Source organism: Ochotona princeps, chromosome 7 (genome assembly GCF_030435755.1).
Source record: "Ochotona princeps isolate mOchPri1 chromosome 7, mOchPri1.hap1, whole genome shotgun sequence".
NCBI lineage: Eukaryota > Metazoa > Chordata > Mammalia > Lagomorpha > Ochotonidae > Ochotona > Ochotona princeps.
In genome coordinates this window covers 61,485,761-61,512,275 of record NC_080838.1, presented here as the reverse complement: position 1 = coordinate 61,512,275, position 26,515 = coordinate 61,485,761, and the positions used below count along the sequence as shown (strand labels likewise).

Here is a 26,515-nt window from a genome sequence, read left to right as displayed (position 1 = left end):
TGAACTTCAAACGACTCTTTAAATCATAAAGTATCACTGAAGAAATAGGATACACATTCTTGAAAAGGAAAAGGATTAATGGTAAAAGACTAAGGGACAAATTGAGGTAAAATAGGTCTCAAAAAAGATTCTAGCTGTTCAGCTGTCCTCCTGCAAGGCATGGCAATATTTATCCATTTTTATCTCGTCCCAGGGTACCAAAATGAAAGGGCATTGCTCTTTCAAATAATCCCACCCATCTCTGCCTAGGTCAGCCCATCACCATGGCGACGAGGCAAGAGCTTTGCTTGTGTCTGGACCAGCATTCACTTTGGTTACTCCGAAGATGCTCTTGGCAGTGTCTGGATGTCAGTCTTACAGGAATTGATTACTTCCCTCAATTAAGCAAAGCATTAGAAGAAATCATCTCTGGATTTGATCTTCATTCTGCTATCTTTTAAAAAAGATTTATTTATTTTTACTGGAAAGGCAGATATATAGAGAGGAAGAGAGGCAGAGAGGAAGATCTTCCATCCAATGATTCACTCCCCAAGTGACTGCAATGGCCAGAGCTAAGTCTGTCCAAAGACAGGAGGCAGGAGCTTCTTCCGGGTATCCTACACAGGTGCAGAGTCCAAGGATTTGCCCCATCCTCAATTGCTTTTCCAGGCCACAAGCAGGGAGCTGGATGGGAAGCGGGGCTGCCAGGATTAGAACCAGTGACCATATAGGAACCTGGCGCATTCAAGGCGAGGACTTTAGCTGCTAGGCTATTGCACTGGGCCCCATTCTGGTATCTTGAGAAAATGATTTGAGATTCTACTTTCTGCTAACTAAATGGTGGCAAAGAGGCCACCCAGTTGCTTCACACACATCAAGAAAACATTCTAAGGTTGAGTCATATTTGATGGCCAAATGCTTTGCTGAAGGCAGACCAATGGAATAATGACAGTGCAGAGCTGCTAATGACTCACCCCATTTCCAGCTACCTTTTCTTCCTTAGAAACACAACTATTCAGGAAGGCAACAGCTGAGGGGTCTTCAAAAACTTCTCAGAAGGACTGGTGCTGTGGTACAGCAGGTTAAGCTCCTGACTGCGATGCCAGCATCCCACATAGCATTAGGTGGAATCCCAGTTGCTCCACTTTCGATCTAGCTCCCTGCTAATACACCCGGGAAAGCAACAGAAGGCCGCCCAAGAACTTGATCTTTTGCTCCCATGAGAATGACCTGGATGGAGAATCTGATTTTGGCCTGGCCCAGCTCTAACCATTGTGGCTATTTGGGCAGGGAATCAGTGGATGGAAGATTTCTCCATCCTCCCTGTAACTGTCTTTCAGATAGGTAAAAATAAATGAAAAAAAAATGATCGCAAATATGTTTTGCAAAAGTTCACAGAAATACATTTGATGAAAAATTGCATGGACTTCAAAAAGCTTTTTGCACCAAGATAAACTTATTTTCTAATCCCATTTTCACACAAAGTTTTTTTTTTTAAAGATTTTATTATTATTGGAAAGCCGGATATACAGAGAGGAGGAGAGACAGAGAGGAAGATCTTCCATCCAGTGATTCACTCCCCAAGTGAGCCGCAACGGGCCAGTGCACGCCGATCCGATGCCGGGAACCAGGAACCTCTTCTGGGTCTCCCACGCGGGTGCAGGGTCCCAAAGCTTTGGGCCGTCCTTGACTGCCTTCCCAGGCCACAAGCAGGGAGCTGGATGGGAAGTGGAGCTGCCGGGATTAGAACCGGCGCCCATATGGGATCCCAGGGCTTTCAAGGCAAGGACTTTAGCCGCTAGGCCACGCCGCCGGGCCCCACACAAAGTTTTAAAAAAAATTATTTATCTATATGAGAAAGAGAGAGTGACAGCTCCTTTTCACAAGTTAGATCTCAAAATATCTATGATGGCGGGGATGCATCAGGGTTGAAGCCAGGTTCCCCACATAAGTGACAGGCCCCAATCACCTGCTGCCTTCCATGGTTTGCACTGGCAGATGGTTAGAATCCGGAGTTGGAGCCAGGAATTGAACCCAGATATTCTAATGAGTGGGCATCTAAACCACCCGGCTAACCACTGCTCCCATCTTTCTGCAAAAATTTTAAAGTGTTTCTGTATTAATCAGGAGAGTACATTTCCCTTGGGTGCAGGTGTGGTCAAGGGGGTTAGGTGATGCGGCTGGGCATCTCCAGGGAAGGCTCTGTGAGGGTGGCTTGACTGTACTCCGCAGGGGGTCCCTTTTGCCTCTCCGGCCTTCCTCTGATGGAGCTCCAGTGGTCAACTTGGACAATGAGTGACACCAAAATCAGTGTTGCATACAAGGGACAGTGGAGCAGAAGGGGAAAAGTCCCAGCCGTCTCCTGGCCCTGTGGTACAGCCACACCCACACCCACCTGCACTGTCTATCTCCAGCATCCTTTGGAAGACATACGTGCATCCTGTTGATCCCAAACGTAGTTCTTAATAGCGCTGGCATGGCTCACTTTGAGGTTCATCCTGACGTGTGTGGTGGGGTTTGGGCACAGAGCACAGATGGGACTCCCCACATGGAACCTGTTGCTTTCTCTTCCTATCTCCCACTCTGGAGGTCACTCTGTGGACAATAGGGCAAACGTGTTACAGTTCCAGTCTCGCTGGCTCCTCTTAGTGGAGCCCAGGGAAGTGGCTGGTGAAGGCTTTGGAAGTGGGCTCAAGGCCGCTGGGGCAAGGACTCCTAGGGAGGTAGGACCCTGGGGCAAGGCGTGGAAAATTCCAGTGGCAGATCCTTGAGGCCCTCTCTTCTCCCTGAGACCAAGGGCAGAGGAGCCTAATGTCCTGGCCCTTGAGCCACTGCCACTTGTTTCTCACTGTCTCATCTTCTCATGCTGGCCTTACCCGTCACAACTTGCTAATCCAGCAAATCCTGAAGCAGCCTAGTTAACAACTTGTTTAGTCTAACAGTCTTGTTAAAATGACCTAGTATAGCGTGAACTGTCATTTTTAATGCTACTCTCTTCTCTGCCTCATTAAGCAGGAGAATGGAACATTGACTCTCTGGCTAGCTTTCCTCCAGTAAGCTGCGACTTTATCAATAGTGTCCTCCTCTGCACTAGGGGCCGAGGCACACTGGGTCTGTCATTGGCATCCATTTCCCCACCCACTTGCTCTGCCAGAGATCAGAGTGTCCAGCCTGGGTGGCCCCACATTAGCAAACTAACCCAGCAGAACACCACATCCAGCTGGTACCTTCACCAAATCAGTGAGGGATGAGCCATGCCACAAAGAACCACACCTGCCACTCTGGAAGCCTGGCAAATCCTCCAGAGCAGCCGGTTCCAAATGCTCGTTTTGCCTGCAATGCTTCCAGAAAGATCATGCTGCTGGGGGCAGGCAGAGCTTGCGGGCTAAGGCCTAAGTCTTAGCCTCCACTCCCTCATCCCACTCACTTCCCATCCAACTTCCTGCTAATGTGTACCCTGGAAGAAGCAGGTCATGGCCCAACTACTTAGGTTCCTGCCACCCATGTGAGTGGCCCAGATGGAATTTCTGTCTCTTGTGTGTGGTCTGGCCCAACTCTGGCTGTTACAGGCATTTGGGTAATGAATCAGTAGATGCAAGATCTCTTGGTCTCCTCCCTGCCTTTCATGTGAAAATAAATAAATATATACATAATTTTTAAATTTATTTTTATTGGAAACGCAGACTTACAGAGAGAAGCAGTCACAAATAGAAAGATCTGCAATGGCTGGAACAGAGCTGATTTGCAGCCAGGAGCTTCATCCACATCTCCCATGCAGGTGCAGGATCCCAAGTCTTTGGCCCATCTTCCACTGATTTCCTAGGCCACAAACAGGGAGCTGGATGGGAAGTGGGGCAGCTAGGACGTGAACCAGCACTCATAGAGAATATTGGTGCTTGCACAGGATTAACCAGATGAGCCCACATGTGGGTCCCACATAAATACTTTTTTATTTATTTATTTATTTTTAAAGATTTATTCATTTTATTACAGCCAGATATACACAGAGGAGGAGAGACAGAGAGGAAGATCTTCCATCCAGTGATTCACTCCCCAAGTGAGCCGCAATGGGCCGAGGCACGCCGATCCGATGCCGGGAACCTGGAACCTCCTCTGGGTCTCCCACGCGGGTGCAGTGTCCCAATGCATTGGGCCGTCCTCAACTGCTTTCCCAGGCCACAAGCAGGGAGCTGGATGGGAAGTGGAGCTGCCGGGATCAGAACCGGCGCCCATATGAGATCCCAGGGCTTTCAAGGCGAGGACTTTGGCCGCTAGGCCACGTCGCTGGGCCCTATTTATTTATTTTTTAACAAGAAAGGACCCTGGGGGCCCAGCACAATGGCTCATCTTCCCTCTCAGAAGTGTGGAGATTCCATATGTGTGCCGGTTTGTGTCCTGGCTGCTCTTGGTTCCTGGCTTCAGATCGGATCAGCTCTGGCCATTGTAGTCAGTTAAGGAGTGAACCAGATCTTTCTCTGTAAATCTGTCTTTCCAATAAAAATATACAAATCTAAAAAATAGTCCTGGATTCCATTTGCCTCTCATTCCCACTTTCTGTCTCCTGGTCACCTCAAGGTTTCTTATGCAGTCTCTTAATGATTATTATTGATGATATTACATGATTATTTTACACATTAGATATTCTTACACTACACCAATATTTATATATAAGTTGTTGTTCTGGCTACTTATCATTTTTTTTAAGTTTTATTTATTTTTATTACAAAGTCAGATATACAGAGAGGAGGAGAGACAGAGAGGAAGATCTTCCATCCGATGATTCACTCCCCAAGTGACCACAACGGTTGGTGCTGCGCCAATCCGATGCCGGGAACCTGGAACCTCCTTCGGGTGTCCCATGCCGGTGCAGGGTCCCAAAGCATTGGGCCGTCCTCAACTGCTTTCCCAGGCCACAAGCAGGGAGCTGGATGGGAAGTGGAGCTGCCGGGATCAGAACTGGCGCCCATATGGGATCCCAGGGTGTTCAAGGCGAGGACTTTAGCCGCTAGGCCACGCTGCCGGGCCCTGTTCTGGCTGCTTATATAATGAACTTCAATGGCGACACAGCCTATTGTAGTTGACTGTCATTACTTACAACAAACTCTGTAATTGTAACAAGCTTTGCTTTTCTGTTTCGCTTATACGCACACCTGACTGACCAGCACAGTAAAACAAAACAAACAAAAAAACCCACAAAACAGCCAAGGCCTAGCCTAAGTGATTTGTAAGTTTCCTTCCAGCTCTCAAGTTCAATGGCTCCTCCACCTTCCTCCAAACCCCCTTCCAGATTCCAGGTCTGAGCTCTGAGCCTGTTCCCTCCCAACGCCCTTCCTTTGCCCCTCCACAGTGGGTCAGGATTCCTGCCCCAGGTACATACGGGGTGTCCTGAGCTGTACTATAGCACTCCTCATGTTAGAGTGTAATAGAGTGCATAGTAACTTGTGGGCTCCTTGCCCAGGAGTCCTGGGAGGCCGGAAGTCAATCTCCAAGGATATGCATCCAGCAAGGGTTCCCTGAGCTGGGAACACCAACAGGACCCATTGGAGTCAGACACCATCGACCCCCGTGGGCTCTGGCCTGGTAAAGACACCTGTTCTCCTAGGACTCCCCAGGGAACTTGTTGGAATGGCCTTGGTCCTCCTGCCTGCACTGAGAAGTGGTCTTTGGATACATATACCATCAGGATGCATGTAATTTATCTAATCACAGCAGTTTTTATTTGTTTATTTTTAAAGATTTATTTTATTTTTATTTGAAAGTCAGGTATACAGATCGGAAGAGAGACAGGAGGAAGATCTTCCGTCCCCAAGTGGTTGCAACGGCCAGAGCTAAGCCTGTCCAAAACTAGGATCATGGAGCTTCATCCAGGTCTCCCGCGTGGCTGCAGGGTCCCAAAGCTTTGTGCCAAACTGGACTGCTTTCCCAGGCCACAAGCAGGGAGCTGGATGGAAAATGGGGCTGCTGGGATTAGAACCGGCGCCCATATGGGATCCCGGTACGTTCAAGGCGAGGACTTTAACCGCTAGGCCACGCCACCGGGCCCTTTTCACAGCAGTTTTTAAGGAAAAATAAATGTTTCTTTTTTATGATGATAGACCCTCAGGTTAATGTAGCTTTTTGAATTCATGTTGCTTAGCAGAAGATCCCTCGCCTTCTCTGGGCTCGTGGGGTGAAGGTGAGGTCCGACTTGTAAAACATGACGCATGGTGTGATGGGACCACTTGCTGCACACATCGCAGCCAGCCACAGAGGGTGGTGAGCCCAACCACACCACGCTCCCCACCCTGCCACAACACAGCTTCTGGCAAGGCCGCTGACAAGGAAAGCTGAAGTAAAGGGTGAGACACACAGGGACACAGGTAACATGACAGCCTTGGGACAAAATATACCTACCATACGCACGAAAACAGGACAAGACACCACAGGCTAAGCAACAGTGGCTGTGTGTGCCCAGGGGAAGTTATGCTCAATTCTCCATCTGCGTCTCTAAACTTCCAGTCTTTTCTCTAATGACTTCAGGGCTACAGAGCAGGTGGTGGTTTAACCTACCACTCACAACACTGGCGTCTGTATGCTGTTTTCTACTATGTCTTTATAAGGGCTGTGGGAGTCAGGGCTTACTGTTCCACCCACTTTAGAGAAGAAAGAGGGACAACTGGGGGGGGGTGAGTTTCTCTGCTGGTGCAGCAAGAGCTGCGTTAGATGCTGGGCAGTCTGGCTCGGTGGGTAGACAGTTGTCACCATGCGCTAGTGCCCTTGCCAAAGTCAAACGAGGGGGTAGAGGAAAGGAGGTGCAGTGCTGAGCCTCGCTTCCCTGCCCACAGGGACTCCTTTACTGGCCAAAGGCATGGGCTCCGATTCCACTTCCAGCCTGAACAGGAGATGGGGCAAAATCCTCGGGTGACAGGGACCAGCCAGGGAAGCCAGTCTTCAGGGACTATCTTCTCACTGTGTCACCTCAGGGCTCCGCCAGTGCGGGGAGGGCATGCTACCTTCCCCGCACTGTGGGGAGCGGGGTGCTGAAGCTGCTCCCCCAATAGGAAAGCCGGAATAGGAGGGGCCGTTGCAAGATGGCAGCTGGCCCAGGGCCAGGAGGCAGAGCTGGTCTCACCAGCAGGTAAACAGGAAGTCACAGGGATAGGCTAATGCCCTCGCTATGATTACTGGCCTATCACATAGCACCAAGTGGACCCACGGGGAGAAGTGATTGGTGGAGAATGAGATAAAAGTAGCCGGTAAAAGCTAGGCGGGGAAACTGGGACGAGGGCAGACGAGACCAGGACGGATGGCAGACTGGGACAGACAGAGAGACTGGGACAACAACAGGCAGACTGGGACGAAGACGGACGGACAGACTGGGAGAAGAAGAACGGGCAGGAGGAAGGGTGCCGGAGAGAGAAAGTAGAAAGGAGGGATACAGACAGAAGCAGTAAAAGCAGTATGGAGAAAGACGAGAAAGACGGAGAGAAAGTCCGGGGGGCGACAAGGAGAAAGATTGGGGAAAGAACGAAGGCCGGGCGGCAAGAAGGGTGGCAGAGAGAGAGCTGGAGAAGCGGCAGAGGAAAGTTTAGACCAATGGGGTCAGGAGCGGCGGAGATAAGGATTTAAACGCAGCCGCTTTTGGCAATGAGGGGTCCGGTTGCGGTTCCGGCTTTTCCCAGACCCTCAAGGGTTTGCACCATCTTTTTAGTGTCGCTGCGGGACAGCGACACCGCACCAGATTCATTGCTACAGCGGCAAGAAGCCCACTCACTAACACTCCCAGCACAGCCAACCTTGCACACCAGTGCGCACACAGCAGGTGCACATGTCCAATCTAAAATGTGCTGATTGCAAGCAGCTTCACCCTGCAAGGGCCCCCTGATGGCCACTCGTGACTGATACTCCCAGCTGTCTGTACAGAAACCTATGGGTAGGGCAGTGGCTGGAATCCAAGACACGAGAGGAGCACCAATAAGGACAGTTCCAGAACAGGGAGGACAGGCCCTGCTGGAATTGAGCAAAGTCACATGAGTCAGCAAACTAAAGCAAGCCCTCCCCACATCCTCGGGCCAGGCCAATGGAGGCATGTGTGAGTAGCTGGGGAGGCAGAGAGATTCCTTGAACACAACCTCACACGAGAGATCAGAAGGTGCTGATGGGCTTAAGAGGAATCCATTCCCAACAGGTCCTGACTCAACACAGGGCTGATTCTAGGCTCCAGTTCCTGATGCTACAGCCCAGAAGGCTGCAAAGAGGGCTCCAGCAAGGGGCTTCCCACAACCCAAGTGTGATACCTGGCTCCTGGCTTCAGCCTTACTGATCTAGACTGTCACAGGTAGCCTGTCACAAGGGGGTTGGAGGTGGGGGACTGAACCAGGAAAGGGGAAGTTCCTTTCTCTCGGATGAATAAATAAAAGCAAAGGTACCAGTGGGGCAAGCAAAGAAATCAGTCAACAAGAGTTAAGCCCTGAGTTGGAGCCTAATCATTAGGGCTGATGCCTGAGGAACTGGCCCCAGTGGTATGCTCTCTGACCCCCGTCCCACCCTAGGGGACATGGCCGCAAAAGGTCCCCTCACTTACTTTCTCTGGAACAGGACCACAGGGTCGGCAAGCAAGTCTGTAATGTCAATCTTACTGCCCTTCTCGATGACGTCTGGATGCTTTCGCACCAACAGCCAGCCGATGTGGGAGAAGAAGAAGCCGCGGCGGGAGTTGTGGGGGTCGGCGTCCGTCTCCGAGTACTTGTGGTGGGCCCGGTGATCTCTGGACCACTGGAAGATGTCATTCTGCAGAGAGAATGCAAAGCTTAAGAGAGAAAAAAGGAAAAAAAAAAAAAAAAAAGAATGCCCAGGGCCAAGCCTTCTGGAACATTCTTAGCCTCCTCCTCCTCCCCAACTGACCCTGCTTTCCCTTCACAATCCTCAACCACGTCTTCCCTAGAGCTCATCTGGGTGGTGTGCATTGGAACAAGAGTAAACCCTTGGGGAGCAGGGACAAGGGTAGAGACCTGTGCTGTAGAGACCACACCTGCTGGGAACCAGCAGTGAGCAGGCCTGAAAGCAAGCTCTGGTGGGGCTGTCAGCTCCACTGACAGTTTACCACAGGAACAGCTAAGCTCAGTCTGATGGGGATGCCTTAGCTGACAGCGGGGCACCCTTGAGGAAGGGCCAGTCTTGGTGTTGGATCTTGCTGCCTCCTTCTCCCACTTCGAAGTCCTTCAAACCCAACTCAGAGCCAGCACGAAACTGCTAAGCTGGAAGCCCAAAGGGTTACTTCCCGAATCTCTGCAAAATGCCCAAGCACAGATGAGATGGCTTTAGGGTTGCTCCAAGGCAGTGCAACAGAAAGGGATGGGGGAGGGAGGTGTAACTTGGGCTTCTTGCGGGACCTGGTATGTTCAGCAGGACCCACCTAGAGAAGCAGTGACGCTCAGGGCACTGCCCAAGGAACCATTCCCACAGACTGTGCTGCCCATGAAGGCACAAAGCATCACAGGTCAGCCGCACCCGCCAAGCACGCAGAGCGTAGAAGTGACAACCCTACCAGTCCCTCGTGGTGGGAGACTGGGAGGGTGCACGGGACAAGAGGGCCCTGGGTGGGCTATGGAAGTCACTGATGCTGGTCTCAGAGGAGGGGGCTTCTCTCTGACTGCCCTGCTCTTATCATCTTTCTCTTGTGTCTGTCTCATCATCTATTTCCTTAAGCGCACGTTGCCTCCCTCTCCAATCCTGTTCCTGCTGCTGCAGGCAGTGGTAGCCCTGAGTAACAAGGCAGAAAGACAAGTAATACAAGTTCCTAAAAAGCACAGACTTTTAGATTTGAATACAATGACAGGGAATATTGGGCTGTCTTTGCAAGGTGAAGATTACAGCCTGTCTCAGTACAATAAAGGAAAGGTTTTTAGATTTTGCTAGTGTATTTAGACATAGTGGTTGGAAGAGAGAAAGCATTTTATTATTTTTATTATGGAGTTTGGAGCTGGGAAAGCATTTCAAATGTTAATCAAGATCACTTTGGTCCAAAGAAGGGCCCTTTCGCATTTGTTTTTGGCTTTTATTGCAGTGCTCATCTGAAGATGATACAGGAATAAAGGAAAATATTCTGCTCTCCCTTAATTACAAATGGCTAAATGATGGCTCAGGGGACACTGCCTCAAGTTTACCTAACAAGTTAAAACAGCAATGGCACAAAGATGGCACTCCTCCACTCACATTCCCATCCACAACATGCTGCCCTCATTCCCCAAACGTATCGGGAAAGTCTTTAGACAACTTTCTCTTTTACCTTGTTAAAAGAATATGCAAGCTCTTTAATGAACACTGTACAAGACTCTAAATGAAGAGTTCCAAAAGCTGGAAACATTAGTCCCACAAAATTGAGCCTACCACAAGAAGGAAAGTGTAAAACAAGGAAGACAAGTTGGACACACGCATCTGCTTCAATCACTTTTGCTGGATTCCTTCCCCCGTCGAAGCCACTTGACTGAAACAGGGTAATGAGGCGAGGGCTGTGGCCACCACCCAAACAAGCCTACCACAGAGCCCAGCTTCCTCTAAGACATTGTCTCTAAGTCATTGTTCTCACTGTAAAGTTGAGACCGATGGGGCCCGGCAGCATGGCCTAGCAGCTAAAGTCCTCGCCTTCAACACCCCGGGATCCCATATGGGCGCTGGTTCTAATCTCGGCAGCTCCACTTCCCATCCAGCTCCCTGCTTGTGGCCTGGAAAAGCAGTTGAGGACGGCCCAATGCATTGGGACACTGCACCCGCGTGGGAGACCCAGAGGAGGTTCCAGGTTCCCGGCATCGGATCGGCACAGCACCGGCCGTTGTGGTCACTTGGGGAGTGAATCATCGGATGGAAGATCTTCCTCTCTGTCTCTCCTCCTCTCTGTATATCTGACTTCGTAATAAAATAAATAAATCTTTAAAAAAAAGTTGAGACCAATGAAAACAGTGACTACAGAAACAAGATGTGAGTCAACAGAAGGAAGCAATATCCTCATGTTTCCCCATGAGAGTGTGGGGAGGGAGCAGGGGAACAAGGAAAAGAACCAACTGTGACCAGCATCTGTGTTTGATGACAAGGTTGGGTACCTCAAGTGTGCCCAGTGGCAGTCAGCACTGAGGCCTAGAGAGAGGATGCCTGGCTACCAGGGAAGTGACTCCTGAGCCTGGGCATTCTGCCCATGTATGTCTGCTGGGGGATACATTTTGATGAAGGTGTGATGCTCGGCTCAGTAGCAAATCCTGAAGCCTAAATATTTACACATCCCAACAAGTCAAGTAAAGAATGATTAAGTTTGCTGGGCCCGGCGGCATGGCCTAGCGGCTAAAGTCCTTGCCTTGAAAGCCCAGGGATCCCATATGGGCGCCGGTTCTGGTCCCGGCAGCTCCACTTCCCATCCAGCTCCCTGCTTGTGGCCTGGGAAGGCAGTCGAGGACGGCCCAGAGCTTTGGGACCCTGCACCCGTGTGGGAGACCCGGAAGAGGTTCCTGGTTCCCGGCATCGGATTGGCGCGTGCACCGGCCCGTTGAGGCTCACTTGGGGAGTGAATCACTGGATGGAAGATCTTCCTCTCTGTCTCTCCTCCTCTCTGAATATCCGGCTTTCCAATAATAATAAAATCTTTTTTTTAAAAAAAAAGAATGATTAAGTTTGCAGCTTGTGAGTTTATACATAACAAAGTTCTGGCAGGTCATAGCCTACCTCTTGACCCCTTGACCTTCCCAAGTGGAAACTTGCCACGTGTTTACCGAAGGTTGCTGAGAGAGGACTGCAGTATTCAACAGGGTACACTGGTACCTAGAGTGCCAGGCAGGACTGAGGCATGGGCAGGTGGGTAAGACGAGGGGCCAGAATGAAGAAATCAGGAATGTATAGCTCAGGCGCTGGTTGCCTTTTCCGAGGGGCCATGCTGTGGCCCCACTTTGTGATGTCCAATGGACACACAAGGCAAGTCACGCGTAAACTGCAATTGCTCTGAATAGCCACATTTAAAAAAAATAATGAAATTAGCTTTAATGTGGTTGACTTAATGTAACATATGCCAAGTCTGCATACCGGGGAGCACACATCTAACTTGTAGCTTGCACAGTTCTCACTGTGTGTGTTACACTTCCACTGTAAAAGCTTTCTGCAGTTCAGTAGTGCCTACTGGTGAGTATGAAATTGCCACAAACCCTATGAAGGCCCAATGAATAATACATATCATCTTAACATTGTACATATCTTTGAATGTGACAATTCATTTTCCAGAATTTATCTTGAGAAATATTCAGGGTTGTGTGCAAAGAGCTAACCACAAGGATGCCCAGTGTAGTGAAAACTTGGAAAAACCCGGAATTTCCACATAAGAGGATTTCATTAAGTATCTAATGATACGTTAATTAATTAAATGCTATTCATGCATGTATCCATATATACGTAAAAAGTTTACACATGGAACAGTCATTTAGCCAAGCAACTAAGATGCTTTTAACCTTTTCCGGTCTCTCCATCTCTCCTTTTCTTTTTGCTCTTCTAATAAAATGAATATTATATATATGTATGTATATGTGTATATGTAAAACCAAATGGAATGATAATTTGACACAGCAGGCAAAGTGCTACTTGGGGAGCAAGCAGAGTGGTATAGCTGGCTAATCTTCAACTTGCAGTGCAGGCATCCCATATTGGTCACCAGTTCAAGCCCTGGCTGCTCCAGTTCTGATTCAACTCCCTGCTAACGTACTTGGAAAGACAGCAAAGGATGGTCTGAGGCCTTTGGGCCGTGTGGGAGACCTGAAGGAAGCTCCTGGCTTCAGATCAGACCAGCTCTAGCCATTGCAGCCATTTGGGCAATCATCCAATAAATGGAAAATCTTTCTGTCTCTCCCTCTTTCTCTGTGACTCTGACATTCAAGTAAAATAAATGAATATTTTTAAAAAATAAACACATACAGTGCGTGCTACTTGGGATGCCTGAATCCCATGTCAGAGTGCCTGGTGTGAGTCCTGGCTACTCTGCTTCGGACTGATCCCTCTGCTAATGTGCACCCTGGGAAAGCAGCAGATGATGTGGGGGACCTCTGCTATGTACATACGTGCGAGACCCAGACAGAGTGCTGGGATCCCAGCTCCTGCCCGGCTCACCCCTGGCTGTCGCAGGCTTTTGAGGAAGGAACTAAAAGATGGCAGATCTTTGTTTGCCTCTATATGTCTGTCTGTGTATGACTGTGTGTGCACCTAGTTTTCAAATATTATGAAAATATTTTTTAAAAAAGCAGCCCTTCAAAAAGATAAACAGTATTTACATCTCACATCAAATTGCCCACCTTCAGCTCCTGCTAATGCAAATCCTGGGAGGCAATTGTGATCATTCAAATAATTCAACTCCCACCTCAACATAGGAGGTCTGAGTTGACTTTAAGCTTTTGACCATTGTAAACATCTGGGAAGTGAACCAGCTGGTAGAATTAAACTCATGCACACTCTCTCTCTCCCTCTCACTCCCTCGTTCTGGTAAGTACGCTTTTTAAAAATTCTAGGGGCCAGCATTGTGGCATAGTGGATAAAGCTACCTGTAATGCCGGCATGTGAACTGAGGTGGCAGTGTATACACTTGAACCCATCCTACACTGGGTACCTTTATGCCATCACTGTTCATCATGGATCACAGCCCTCGAAGGGGTCCCCGCTGAGACAGCAGATGTACATGCAGATGACATGGTAATTCCAGGGCAGCCTGAGTGTGGTCTACTTCCAAGCTTGTCCCTTCCAAGAGATCGGATCATAGACCCACCACGGGGTCGCACCCAGCTCCTGAAATCAGCCGATTTTGTGGCTGCCAAAGCTCCCAAGTAGAGAACCTACAGGGTGGCCCTGAAACACAGCCATAGGCAATTCTGATTGTGCATGCACTACACTTCATTTCCACTGAGCGGTGAGAAGCAAACCAGGACCAACCTGGCAACACGTCAGCTGGAACAGTCAGGTTTTAGAGTACAAAGTACTTATGGATACATGTGGCGCCCCCCGCCACGCGCCTGAGAGTGGGGCATGGTGGGTGAGTGCCATGCCTTCTGGGAAAGCGGTCACTCTGTGGAAGTGGTCTAACAGGGAAAGATGTGGCTGCCACTTCTTGGGAACCCTACGGCCCATTGGAAACAGACTTCACCTCCGTCTCTGGGGTTCAAACTTAATCTCCTTCAGCTCAGATGCCAACACTGTGTCACTGGCATGGTGAGGAACACAGGGGCTTTCCTCATTGCTGACACTGGGTCAGCACTGATTTCCCTTTAGATAACATTGACAATCCGGAAGAACAGCGCAGAAAGTCCCCCCAGGAGGGCCCTGGCAGCATTCAGCAGCACCTGGCAAAGTCACTTTGGGAGGACAAGTTGCCACCTGTCACGTCACCTTCCTTGTGGCGCTCAGCTTGCTTGCATTGGGTTTTAGAAGCTGAGAGAGGATTGAAAAGCTGGTCTTTGTGGTTTATTTATTTATTTGTTTGTTTGTTTGAAAGGCAGATATACAAACAGAAGGCGAGGCAGGAAGATCTCCCAGCTGCTGGTTCACTCCACAAGCAGCCGCAACGGCCACAACTGAGCCATTCCGAAGACAGGAGCCAGGATCTTCCTCTGGGTCTCCAAAGCAAGTGCAGGGTCCAAAGTCTTTGGGCCACCCTCGACTGCCAGAGTCTCCTGCCTTTTCTAACAGCGCAGGAACCCGAGGGCCTGGCTGCCTGGCTCTTACTTTCTACTCCATGAACGCAGACTTGCAGTGCAGCTCCTCCTGCACCTGCGGCTGGCTGCTGGCCGCCTGGGCTGGGAGCACCTTGTCTGTCACTGCTGGTGCTCCATGTCAGCGCTGTCCCTCCAGATGCCTGTCTGGCATCGCTTTCTAGGTTTCTCAGTCTGCCCGAGACTGTTTTGCATTTTCGGGTGACTTCTTCCCCAGCTGCCTTCATTTGCATTCTCCCTAAATTACATCTTGTTGTGATCATTTATATTCATATTGCCAACCTCTTTAGTTCCATCTGTGCTACTTCTCTGTCGTCAATAGTGTCTGCTGTATCTCTTCATTTAGTGCCAGCCGGAGGTGTTATTAACAAAACACGAAAACCTGGTACCTAGTCATTAAGGAAGATGCTTTAATACAGGCCCCTGCCACCCACGTGGGAGAGCGGGATGAAACTCTCTCTTTTCCTGTCACTCTGACTTTTGAACAAATAACAACAACAACAACAACAAACCAAAGGGACTTCAAAAGGGAACGAAATCAATGACTTCACTAAGCCAGGGTCACAATCACCCTGGCAGATCACGGCCCATTTCTTTGCTTTCCCAGCTTTGTGTCATTCTGGAGTCCAGGGATGCAAGCGACTGCACTCTTCCCCACTAAGGCTATTGTATGCTACTGTGGGAGGTGACGCCATGTGGGCCTACAGCTCTGCCCTTCACACAGGTTCAGGTGACACTTTTACAAAACACTAGATCCACGGAGCGCTGGAGTGTCCACTGGGAAACTGTGGGAATTCTAAGATCCCACTGGACATGAAAGCACCAGCAGAGGAAGGAATGCAACCGATGCCCGGCCAGCACTGCCCTAGAAGGTATCCAAGAGCTATCTGTTCAATGAAATTTTCCCCCAAAAAAATCACAAATGGAGACACTGAAGATGCAGCATGATTCAAATCAGATTCTTCTTAAAAATACCTTTTAAAGCTCTTCAGCCCTTTTGCATGTATTTAACAATCATGGAGTGTTATTGTACACAGCAGGTGCTAGAATATAGAAGTGAATGGGGCAGGATGCAGGTTCTCGTTAGAGGGAAAAGATCTTTTTGTCATTATAAGCTCCACACTTTCCTTCATTGTCTCATCCTTTCCGCATCTCCAATAGGTAAACAGTACGGTCCCCTCTTGGCAGATAGAGGCTCTGAGGCTTGCACACAGGCCACAGCCAGCAAATGACCCAGCCGAGAGTCTATTCTAGGACCTGCACACTTCTCCACAATGCATATGCTCCCCAAGAGTCACAGCTGGCTAATCAGTTATGTGATGTTTCGTTAAAGAAGTTTAGGATTTCAGAAACTAAGTTGCAAACAAATAGTTTTTTCACCTGGAACAGCAAATACATATATTTCTTATATACATATAAGACATACATATTTCTATATATGTCTTAGGCTATCATTTGCACGTCATTTATCTTGTAAAAAAATCATACAGATATTTTATTACTGCATGAGCGTGCAATTGGATATGAGATGTAGGAAGTTTCTTGAACAAAACATAAGAGAAAGGTCATATGTTAAATGGCATCTAAGACCAAGTCTAAGGTTTCTAAGTTACAATAAACCAGTCCAACCATGAAAAACGGGTGAAGTCAAAATAAAGTACAGGGCGGCTCACGTGGCTGATGGCAAACAAAAGAACCTGGGATCAGGAAGCTGCCAGCACTCCGCTGGGCATAATAGCTGCTTATTACATGCTGGCACTAATCCCCGACTGTGCTTGAATTATAACCACCACATACCCATGCCACCAATTGTTTCCCTAATTGAGCAATTGTGTTCTCTCTCCTTCTTTTTATGAAAGCTCCAACAACTACACAAGGGGCATCTCCACTGGGAAATGAATTCTTAGCTACAAGAGCACTTAGACAAACAGCCAGGGTTAAGCCATGTTGTAAGAATGGGAGACCCATTGCTTGGTGCCACGTGCAGGGTCTTGCGTCCCCTCCGCACCCTACCCTTCCCTTCACTCTGAGGCAGTGTTAGGAATCGCCTCCCTTCCCCGTGGGTGAAAATGCCCAGGGCTCAGGCTCCTCTGCACTCAGACATGGACAGAAACTTGGAAAACAGGCTGCTTCCCCTCCACCCTGCCTGGGCCAGGTAAGAACCTGGGAAAACATTGCTCTGTAATCCTGCCAAAATCCCAGCGAGCAAGAAAAGTGCCCCAAGTGGTAGGGACTATCCTCAAGGAGATGGACTCTCCCTTAGTTGGTCTTGACCCTCTAGCTTATTTTCAGAGTTCCCTATAATTTTCAATGGCTCCATCGCTCTCCTGGGAATGGGGCTATAGTCTTATTTTCACAGATGAAAGAGCTGGAGGGCAGAAAGTGGTGGATTCACAACTGGCAATCGTCAGAGCAAGATCTCAGAGTCTTCTGACAAAGACCAGTCTTTCGCACCATCACCTGGTAGGACAAGAATGTATTTTTGAGGAGCCCTGGCTTCACAGTTTGGCTAACCTGCCTGGATATAACATTTTTAAGCCTTGTGAAGCCTCAGTTTCCCTACCTGTAAAGTGGGGATACATCCAACATCTTGCCCATGTTGCTGTGAGGCTTGGATGCAGTACAATTACAGCATACCCAGCTCAGGACTTGGCCCCTGATTAGGATGTTGGCTCTGGGATAAATGTTTCAGGATATATCTATAGTAGGGCCTCTAGATGGAGTCTCCTTTCCCCCTCCATAGTTCGTATACCTTGGCGAGGGCACAAGACAAGAGGGTCTTCCATCTAAAGCTGAAAGATTAAAACCTTGGAGCAGACTGGGCCTGCTTGGGGCCCAAGCACTGAATCTAGCTAGGATGGAAGTAAGTGAGCATCTGCCCATGCTTCCCCCTCCTGTCACATGGAGTCCCCGCCAGGGAGACCTTCTGTTCCTACCTGGAAAGCCATGGAGTTGGCAGCGGCCAGGAATATCCTCAGAGGCAGCTTGGCCTTGTAGGACCTGTGGCTCCACAAGCGGTGGGCTCCAGCAGTCACGCCCAGCGCGGTGGTCAGGAAGCAGAAGTAGCCTGCAAGACACAAGAGGGGGAAGGTCAGCCAGCTCCCCCAAGCCCTTCCACAGTCCCACGCTCTGATCTTCCTGCACGGAGTCCCATGCCAACGGATGGCAGGGCAAGATTCTACAAGGAGAAGAAGGAGAGTAACTTGAGATGGCACAGTTTTTGTGTTTTCAGTACCAGACAGGAGCAGAAGACAACTTGAGGCAAGTCAGACCTTTACATAGCTCTTTGGTTTTTACACCGAACAAGTCTTTTCTTTGCCAATGTTTCCGGCCAGGCTTGATGCAAAGTCGCAACCAGCTAACAGAGCACCTGCCGTGTGATCTGACACATCCACTATCAGTGGAGCTGAGAAATGTCTGCACCATCTCTGATGGGCACCCACACCTCCAGCAAGGAAGACTGATCAGAACCAATGGCAATGAGGGTCCAGCTGACAGCAGGAGGGCAGAGCTTTGCTGTGGAGACTCGTGTTCCAGTGGGTGGCATGAAGATGGCCGGGGGTAGCAAGCAGGGAGTATCTTTTCTTTTCTTTTAATTTATTCAAGGGTCAGAATTACAGAGAGATAGGGAGAGAGAAAGAGCGGGATAAAGGGACTGACCCTCCCACTGGCTCACTCCCCAGATGGCTGAAACAGCCAAGGCTGGGCCAGGCTGAAGCTAGGAGCTTCTCCCAGGTCTCCCACATGGGTGGCAGGGGCCCGAGATGACTTGGGTCATCTCCCACTGCTTTTTCCAGACCATGAACAAAGATCTGGATTGGAAGTAGAGCAGCCAGAACATGAAACAGTGCCCATATAGGATCCACTATGCCACAACATCGCCCCCAAGGATTGAGTTTCTCACCATTACGCTCCTCTGTGCCTCTGGGAGACATCAAGTACATTTTGTCTATTAATTTGCACCCTGTATCATCTCATCTAAGTGCAAAAGCTAGCTGCTTCCCTTCTTGGGGAAGAGCTTTAAGCAGCAATGATCTTCACAACCACTTTCAGAGTTTGCTACCTGCAAGATCCTCCATAAAGAATGGCCTAAGAATGAGCATTTGCCTGCATGTCCATCCCCAGTGTGGTGTGTGAATGGTCCCAAGCCAGTGTGGGCATTGGGGGAGCTGCTGCAACCCCTCTCTGGAAGACTCACTGGGGGAACTTGGGTGCCCCCACACCGTTTTTTTAAAGATTTATTTATTTTTATTACAAAGTCAGATATACATAGAGGAGGAGAGACAGAGAGGAAGATCTTCCATCCAGTGATTCACTCCCAAAGTGACTGCAATGGCTGGTGCTGTGCCGATCTGAAGCCAGGAGCCGGGAACCTCTTCCAGGTCCCTCACATGGGTGCAGGGACCCAAGGCTTTGGGCCGTCCTCGATTGCTTCCCCAGGTCGCAAGCACAGAGCTGGATGGGAAGTGGAGCTGCCAGGATTAGAACCGGCGCCCATATGGGATCCAGGCACGTTAAGGGTGAGGACTTTAGCTGCTAGGCCACAGCGCCGGGCCCATCCCACACCATTTAAAAGGAGCATAATATTGCCTCTTCCAGAAGTCCTTGATCTTGATCTCAGTCTGTATTTATGCGGTTCTAGAAACAAGACTGAGCCCCAGCCCTAAGATGAATGAGTCCCTGGATACCTGTGGTTTTCGCGAACTTGACATATCATCCCTTACTTGAAAGGTTGGAAATGATAAACAACAAACAGCAGTTCACCTGCCAACCATGGAAAGCAGCAGTAAATACAAAGCTTTCGCCTTCTCCGCGATGGCAACTTCACCTTGGTCAGCAGTGCATGAAAACAGTTACTTTCCATGTCATCCCTGACCTTTGCGTCCCTTCTAAATCATTTCTGTTTCAACTGTCAAGCAGTGAGAGAACAAGTAAAATGCAGAATAGAAAAGTGCAGTGTGATTGGCCAGTGGACGATGACACTGGACCTTGGGTGCAATCAGATAAAGTCCAAGGCTTCATGGAAAGCATTAGTCAAAATGGAATTATTCCAATCATGGTTTCCAGGCAGGCCCTTACCACAGACTATGGTCTCTTCTTGTCCTTTCTGGAATTCCCAGCAGTTTAGGCATCATACACATGGTTGCTCTGCCCCTGCCTGGGGTAGTTACAATGGGGCATTGCACACTGGTGGCTTTGCGTTTCCATGATCTTTCTTTTGGTGGCAAGAATGTAGCCTTGCAGCACAGGCCTAGCCTAGTCCAGTGTCCCATTTTCATGGGACATCAGACATGACCCAACTCTCAGGTTGGGTTTACCAAAAGTCATGCAGTAACAAGCAGAGAACACCCGCTTGCAGCAGCAAAGAATGAAGCCCAGAGAGAGACAGCTGGCAGAGCAGTCAAGATGCTGCTTGGCATGCCTGCTTCCCACTTTGGAGTGCCTGAGTTCAAGTCCTGCCTCAACTCCAGCTTGCTGCTAATACACTCCCTGGGAGGCAGCAGGTAACGGCTCAAGTGCTTGGGTCTCTGCCACTCTTATTGGGAGTCTTAGGTTTCGTTCCAGGCTCATGGCTTTGGCTTCACCTCGCTCTGGCTATTGCAGCCATCTGGGGAGCGAACCAGCAAATGAAAGATTACTCTCCCTCTCTTTGCGTGTCGTGACTCATTCAAATAAATAAATCTTTAAAGATAATAATCGCAACTAAAAATTAATTTTAAAAACATACTGAGTAGGGCCCGGCGGCGTGGCCTAGCAGCTAAAGTCCTCGCCTTGAATGCCCCGGGATCCCATATGGGCGCCAGTTCTAATCCCGGCAGCTCCACTTCCCATCCAGCTCCCTGCTTGTGGCCTGGGAAAGCAGTCGAGGACGGCCCAATGCTTTGGGACCCTGCACCTGCGTGGGAGACCTGGAGGAGGTTCCAGGTTCCTGGCTTTGGATCAGCGCGCCCCGGCCCGTTGCGGCTCACTTCTGGAGTGAAACATCGGGTGGAAGATCTTCCTCTCTGTATCTCCTCCTCTATGTATATCTGACTGTAATAGAAATGAATAAATCTTTAAAAAAAAAAAAACATGCTGAGTAGCTAAGAAGTCAGGATAGGCTTTTGGGGAATAGGCTCTGGGATGGCCCAGAGTTCCCCACTTCCTGGTATTCACGGCCATGGACCAGCTCCTTCCCTTTAGCAACCTACACTAACCATAAGAATATGGCCACATCGATGCAATGTTAGCTTGAAGTTAGGCTACAAAACACTGTGGCTCTTCCTGGTTAGGAAATTCTTCCTTCTGGTGCCTGTGATGAAGTGAGCTGCCATGCCAGGAAGGTCTCTGTTGCAAGAAACTGAGGCTTCCTCCAGCCAGTAGCCAGTCAGGAAACAGGATGCTCAACCTCACAGCCCGCAGGCAACCAAACCCTGCAGCAAATCCCACTCCTGCTTGTGAGCATGCTTGGAAGCGGAATCGCACCCAGCAGACTGGACTGCAGTTCTGGCCAGCACCTTGCAACCTCCTCGGAGGGATTCAAGACCAAGCTGAGCCTCCATTCTTAACCTACAATCACTATGAAAAAAAATCAACATGCTTTGCTTTAAACACTAGATTGTGGGGGTAGTTTGCCATGCTGCAATACACAACTAAAATAAAATTCAAGAAGGGGGCAAGCATTGAGCCATGGTATGTTAAAATCATCATTTGTGACACCCACTTCATGTATCATAGTACTGGGAATCAAATCCCACCTCCACCTTCCCATTAATGTGTACCCTAGGTGATTGCAATCATGATGCAAGTGATTGGGTCCTTGGTCCCCATGTGGGAGACATGCATGGAGTTTCTGGCTTCAGCCTGATCCAGTCCTGACTGTTATAATCATCTGGGGAATGAATCAGCAGGTGGACAGTCTCTCACTCATACTCTCTCCCTTTCAAATTAAATAAACAAATAAATAATGTTTGAAAAGACTCCAGGGGCTGGTGCAGCCTGGAGTGGCTTAGTGTTAACCCACTGCCTGCAGCAATGGTGTCCCATCTGGGTGTCAGTATGAGCCTCACTTGCTTCGTTTCCAATCCACTCTCTGCTAATGCTCCTGGGAAAGCAGCAAAGAATGGTCCATGTGCTTGGGTCCCTGCACATACATGGGAGATTGGGATGAAATTCCTGGCTCCTGGCATCAGAAGGGCTCAGTTCTGTAAGTTGTGGCCATTTAGGGGATGAAACAGCAAATGCAAGACCTCTCTATCTCCTCTCTATAACGCTGACTTTCAAAAAACAAAATAAATCCTAGAGAGAGAGAGAGAGAGAGAGACAAACTTTTGCAGGGTCTTTTCCTTAAGGGAATGTGGGCCCATCTCATTTCTAGTGGCAGAACCATTGGCCATCTGTACAGAGAGAAAGCAGATTGATATTGCATAGTGCTGGGGAGGAGGCATAGGAGAGGAGAAGGGGCAACTAAAGCCAAATCCCTGCAATATAAAACAGGACCCAGCCTCTATTCTGCCTCCCTTAGATCAAGGTGCTCTTGCCTGTCCTCTATTCCAACGAATTCACTGACTTACAGGAGTGCTCCAGTTGGCCCTACAAAGTTCTAATCACTGAACTCAAGGAGTCATTTGCATCTCCAACAGGTAAGACTCTTAATGGCTAGTACTTTCCTGGGATAAATAGGGTAAGGGAAATCCAGGCCCAGGCAGAGCATAACGTTGCTGCATTCATATGACCCCCAGACCAACTGGAGCCTACCTAACCATCATCAATTTCATAAAGAGCATGGTGGCATCACTGACCGATCAAAGCAAGGTCCTGAGCTCCATGGACCAGCCAGAAACTTGAACACAAGCTGACCATGCACTTCTCAGTCCAGTTTCAATCTATAATAATCTTTACCTCAACTCCTCAGGGAACCACAGTAATTAAGCAATAGTTGCCCAGCTCCTTGCCCTATACTTTGTGATAAATGTCTACTTTTCTCCATCAAGCCAATATCAGTGGTTGGCTTTCTGAGCATCGGGTGAGTGGACCCAGTTTGGGGTTCCATAGCAATGCCTACAACTAGCTTGAGGAGGCGCTTGGCAAAGCAACCACTAGCAGGGTTTGAGAATTAAGAGGTGACAAGAACGTTTTCAAATTGATTTTGCTGATGCTTACACAATTTTCTGAATATAATTTTAAAATCAATATTTAAAACCAATGAGTTAAATTGTATGAGTTATAGGTAAATAGGGCCTTTATATAAAGAAAATCATTACTGAATTTTTGTTATACTCTGTTATTATATAAATTTTCTCAATTTAAAATGAAATAGACATGTCAAAATGAAATTTTAAAAAACCAACAAAAACCCATAGCTTGGAGCCAACACGGTGGCATACAGGCTAATCCTCCACCCTGTGGCACCAGCATCCCATATGAGCTCTGGTTCGTGTCTCGGCTGATTCACTTCCCATCTAGCTCCCTTCTTATGGCCTGGGAAGACAGCAGAGCGTGGCTCAGGTTCTTGGACCTCTGCACCCACAGGAGAAACATGAGAGGGAGCTCTTGGCTCTTGGCTTCAGATTGGCTCAGCTCGGGCCACTGTGACCATTCCAAAAGTGAACCAGTGGATGGAGCATCTGTCTCTCCTCTCTGTAAGTCTGCCTTTCAAATTGAAAAAAAAAAAATCTTACAAAAAGGAAGAAAGAAAGAAAGAAAGAAAGAAAGAAAGAAAGAAAGAAAGAAAGAAAGAAAGAAAGAAAGAAAGAAAGAAAGAGCTTGCTTGAGATGCCACCATAGCCCTCAACCCCGTGGGGCACTTGATACCACCTACCACATTCTTGAGTCATTCCAGGGACCTAACTCCTTTACTGCAAAAATACCCTCAGGTGCCCCTGACCCTGCACCCAAATCTATCCTGACCCCAGTTCCAAAGCAGAAGTACCTCATTGTTCATGCTCAACTCACAAGCCCAAGCTGGAGCTGCCAGTGACAGAAAGAGGGAGGCTGCCCAGCAGCTCGGGCCTCTGTGGCAGAGGTCGTGACCCCATGGATGCTGATCCTATTTGGTGCAATATCCAGATAACAACTGAAGTGACCCGCACCCTGCTACCCCATCGCAGATCATGCAGCAGAGCGTGGTCCTGTTGAGATGCTAAGAACCAAAGGTGAAATATCCCTTGCCCTGGACTCGATCTGAGAGAGCCAGCCAGCCCTGGGCCCCAGCCGAGTACCTGACAGCAAGAAGCAAGGGGCTGGGTTCTCAAATCCTCACTTTGGAGCCAAGTCTCTTTAGCACCAGGACCCAGTCTCTGGCTGGAGGAGTGACTTGGGACACATCCCTGCTACCTGCTGAGCCCTGGGGGCACCCTCCACTCTGGTAGTGGGAGCTTAAAGGCATTCAAGCTGCCAGGCACTCCCAAACATAAGCTGAGTGAGGGTCAACATCTTGCTTTTACCTTTTGATTTCTATGTTTGCAAGTTCACTTCCTTGTCGGGAAAACCTTCACCATACCCTCCGTGCAGCTCAGCCTCACCTCGTCATTAGCATGAGCATCAGGTGACTCAAGTTGCTCAAGATACTTTATTAATATCTAAATACTAGACTGACCTTTTCCTGTAGCCTGCAACCGATCTCAGAACTGGCTGTACATGGCTGCTACCCAAACCTGGCTTCTTCCCTCTCTAAGTCAACAGGAGTTTTGAGATGTAGATTACTCGTTATATAATGTTGTAAATTATGGCAAGCGCTGCAGTGGAAATGAACTGAGTCATGCTCAGAAGGTGAAAAAGGGGGTAATTTCATCTGGGGCACCGGAGAAAGCTTTGTAGAGGATGTGAGAGTTGAAGATAACACTCTAGGGAAGTGGAGAAGTCAGCAGAGCAGGGCAAGATGGGGTGGCACGCTGGGCGGCACCTGGCCCTTCCACACCCCCTATGATGGCTGTCAGCAAAGATGGGCGATCAAAGGGCTGGCTTGAGGGGAAAGAAGGCAGGATCGCGAGCATGGGCAGCAGGGATACAAGATGATGCTGCAGGTGTGCACGAAACTGGCAGCTCCTGCTTGATCAGCAAATCTAGGTTATGCCCGAAAGCAGGGTCTCACACAGAGAAGTGTGCCTCCGTGTTCACGCACGGGGGTTGGCAAGAGCTAACACACAGCCACAGTCCAAGCGTCCACAGAGGGACATAGCCTGGCTAGAAATGGATGGACTCTGTGCACCCTGAAGGCTGCCCCCTTGTGGCCACCTCACCACAGGCCTGATTTTCCTAGCTCCGCTCCTATGAGACAGGCATCACAGTCTTCATTTTACAGCTGTGCCAAGCTGATGCCCAGAACAGCAGGGGTCCCACTCCAGGGCTGATGAGTGCGGCTCAGTAGGGTCCCTCGCATAGCTATGACAGGGGCCCTCTTACCTTCCATTTAGAGACATAGCAGCTGGGATCCAGGGAGTGATGTGTGTTCTCTGCGACTCACTGCCTTCCTCCATCCCCTCCTCCCTCCATGGAACCCTGGCACCTGCCAAGTGACTGTCTGCTCTCTTTGATGATGGGGCTGTCCTCAGGCCCTCTGTGGTGCAGCCTTTGATAGCTCAGCTGTGTGGTGGATGGGGGACCAGTGGGGAGCCATCCTCCACTAAGGCAGAGGGGAGACTGGGTAAGGCTCCTGGGAACGGGCAATGCCTGGTGCGTGGGGGCAGGCAGCCGAGGCAGGGAGGACTACGCTGCACTTTGATGTGTGCTTTGCCGGAGCTGCAGGTGCTCTGAACATTCTGGGCTCCAGCTGCTAAGCAGCTCTTCTCCAGGCCCTCCCAGTCTCTGAAGTTAGCTGGGGAAAGGCGCAAGGCTGCACAGATGAACTGAGGGCCGCACGGAGAGGGGAGCCATGCCTGTGCACATGCATTTCAAAGATTCTGCAGCAAAATGAACTTTTTTTTTTTTAAATAAGGCAAACTGAAATGTAGACTTACACAGAGGCAGAGGGAGACAAAGAGATCCTTCATCTACTGATTCACTTCCTAAAGGGCCACGAAGGTTAGGGCTAGGCTAGGCTCGGGCCAGGAACCAGGAACTCCTTTCTGTGTGTCACATGAGCAGCAGGGGCCCAAGCACTTGGGCCAACATCAGCTGTTTCCCCCCGCAGGGCACATTAGCAGGGAACTTGATCAGAAGCAGAGCAGCTAGGACTCAAACCAGCACTCATACAGGATACTGGCAGCTTAGTCCTCTGTGCCACAATGCCGATTCCAAACTTATCTTTTATATATGTATGTGTGTGTGTCTGTATACATTATATATTATATTACACACACACACACACACACATATATATATATATATTATTGGAAAGTCAGATCTATATAGAGAGAAGGAGATGCAAAGAGAAAGATCTTTTGTTTGCTGGTTCACTCCCCAAGTGGTCGCAACATCCAGAGCTGAGTTGATCCGAAGCCAGGAACCAGGAGCCTCCTCTGGGTCTCCCACACAGGTGCAGGGTCCCAAGGCTCTGGTCATCTTTTACTGCCCTCACAGGCTACAATCAGGGAGCTGGAAAGGAAGCAGAACAGCTGGGGGCACAAACTGATGCACACATGGGATTGTGGGGTTGCAAAGCAAGGATTTAGCCACCAGGCTATTGCGCCAGGCCCCAAACTTATCTTTTCTTTTTAAATTTATGTATTTTTTTTCTGGAAAGCAGATTTACAGAGAGAAGGACAAACAGGGAAAGATCTCCCATCCACTGATTCACTCCCCAAGCAGCCGCAATGGCCTGAGCTGAACTGATCCAAAGCCAGGAGCCAGGAACTTATTCTGGGTCTCCCACGTGGGTACAGGATCCCAAGGCTTTGGGCTGTCCTCCACTG

At 49.1% G+C, this 26,515-nt stretch overlaps 1 protein-coding gene across 1 annotated transcript in view; it reads right to left on the bottom strand.

Moving 5' to 3' along the window:
- SCD5 (stearoyl-CoA desaturase 5) overlaps positions 1–26,515 on the bottom strand; it is a 116,079-nt gene that overhangs the window by 38,929 nt on the left and 50,635 nt on the right. The window contains exons 2-3 of the mRNA XM_058667149.1: positions 17,621–17,751; positions 8,543–8,748 (exon numbers count right to left, since the gene is read on the bottom strand). Coding sequence (XP_058523132.1) covers positions 8,543–8,748; positions 17,621–17,751 — 337 coding nt within the window. The remainder of the gene's footprint in view (positions 1–8,542; positions 8,749–17,620; positions 17,752–26,515) is intronic.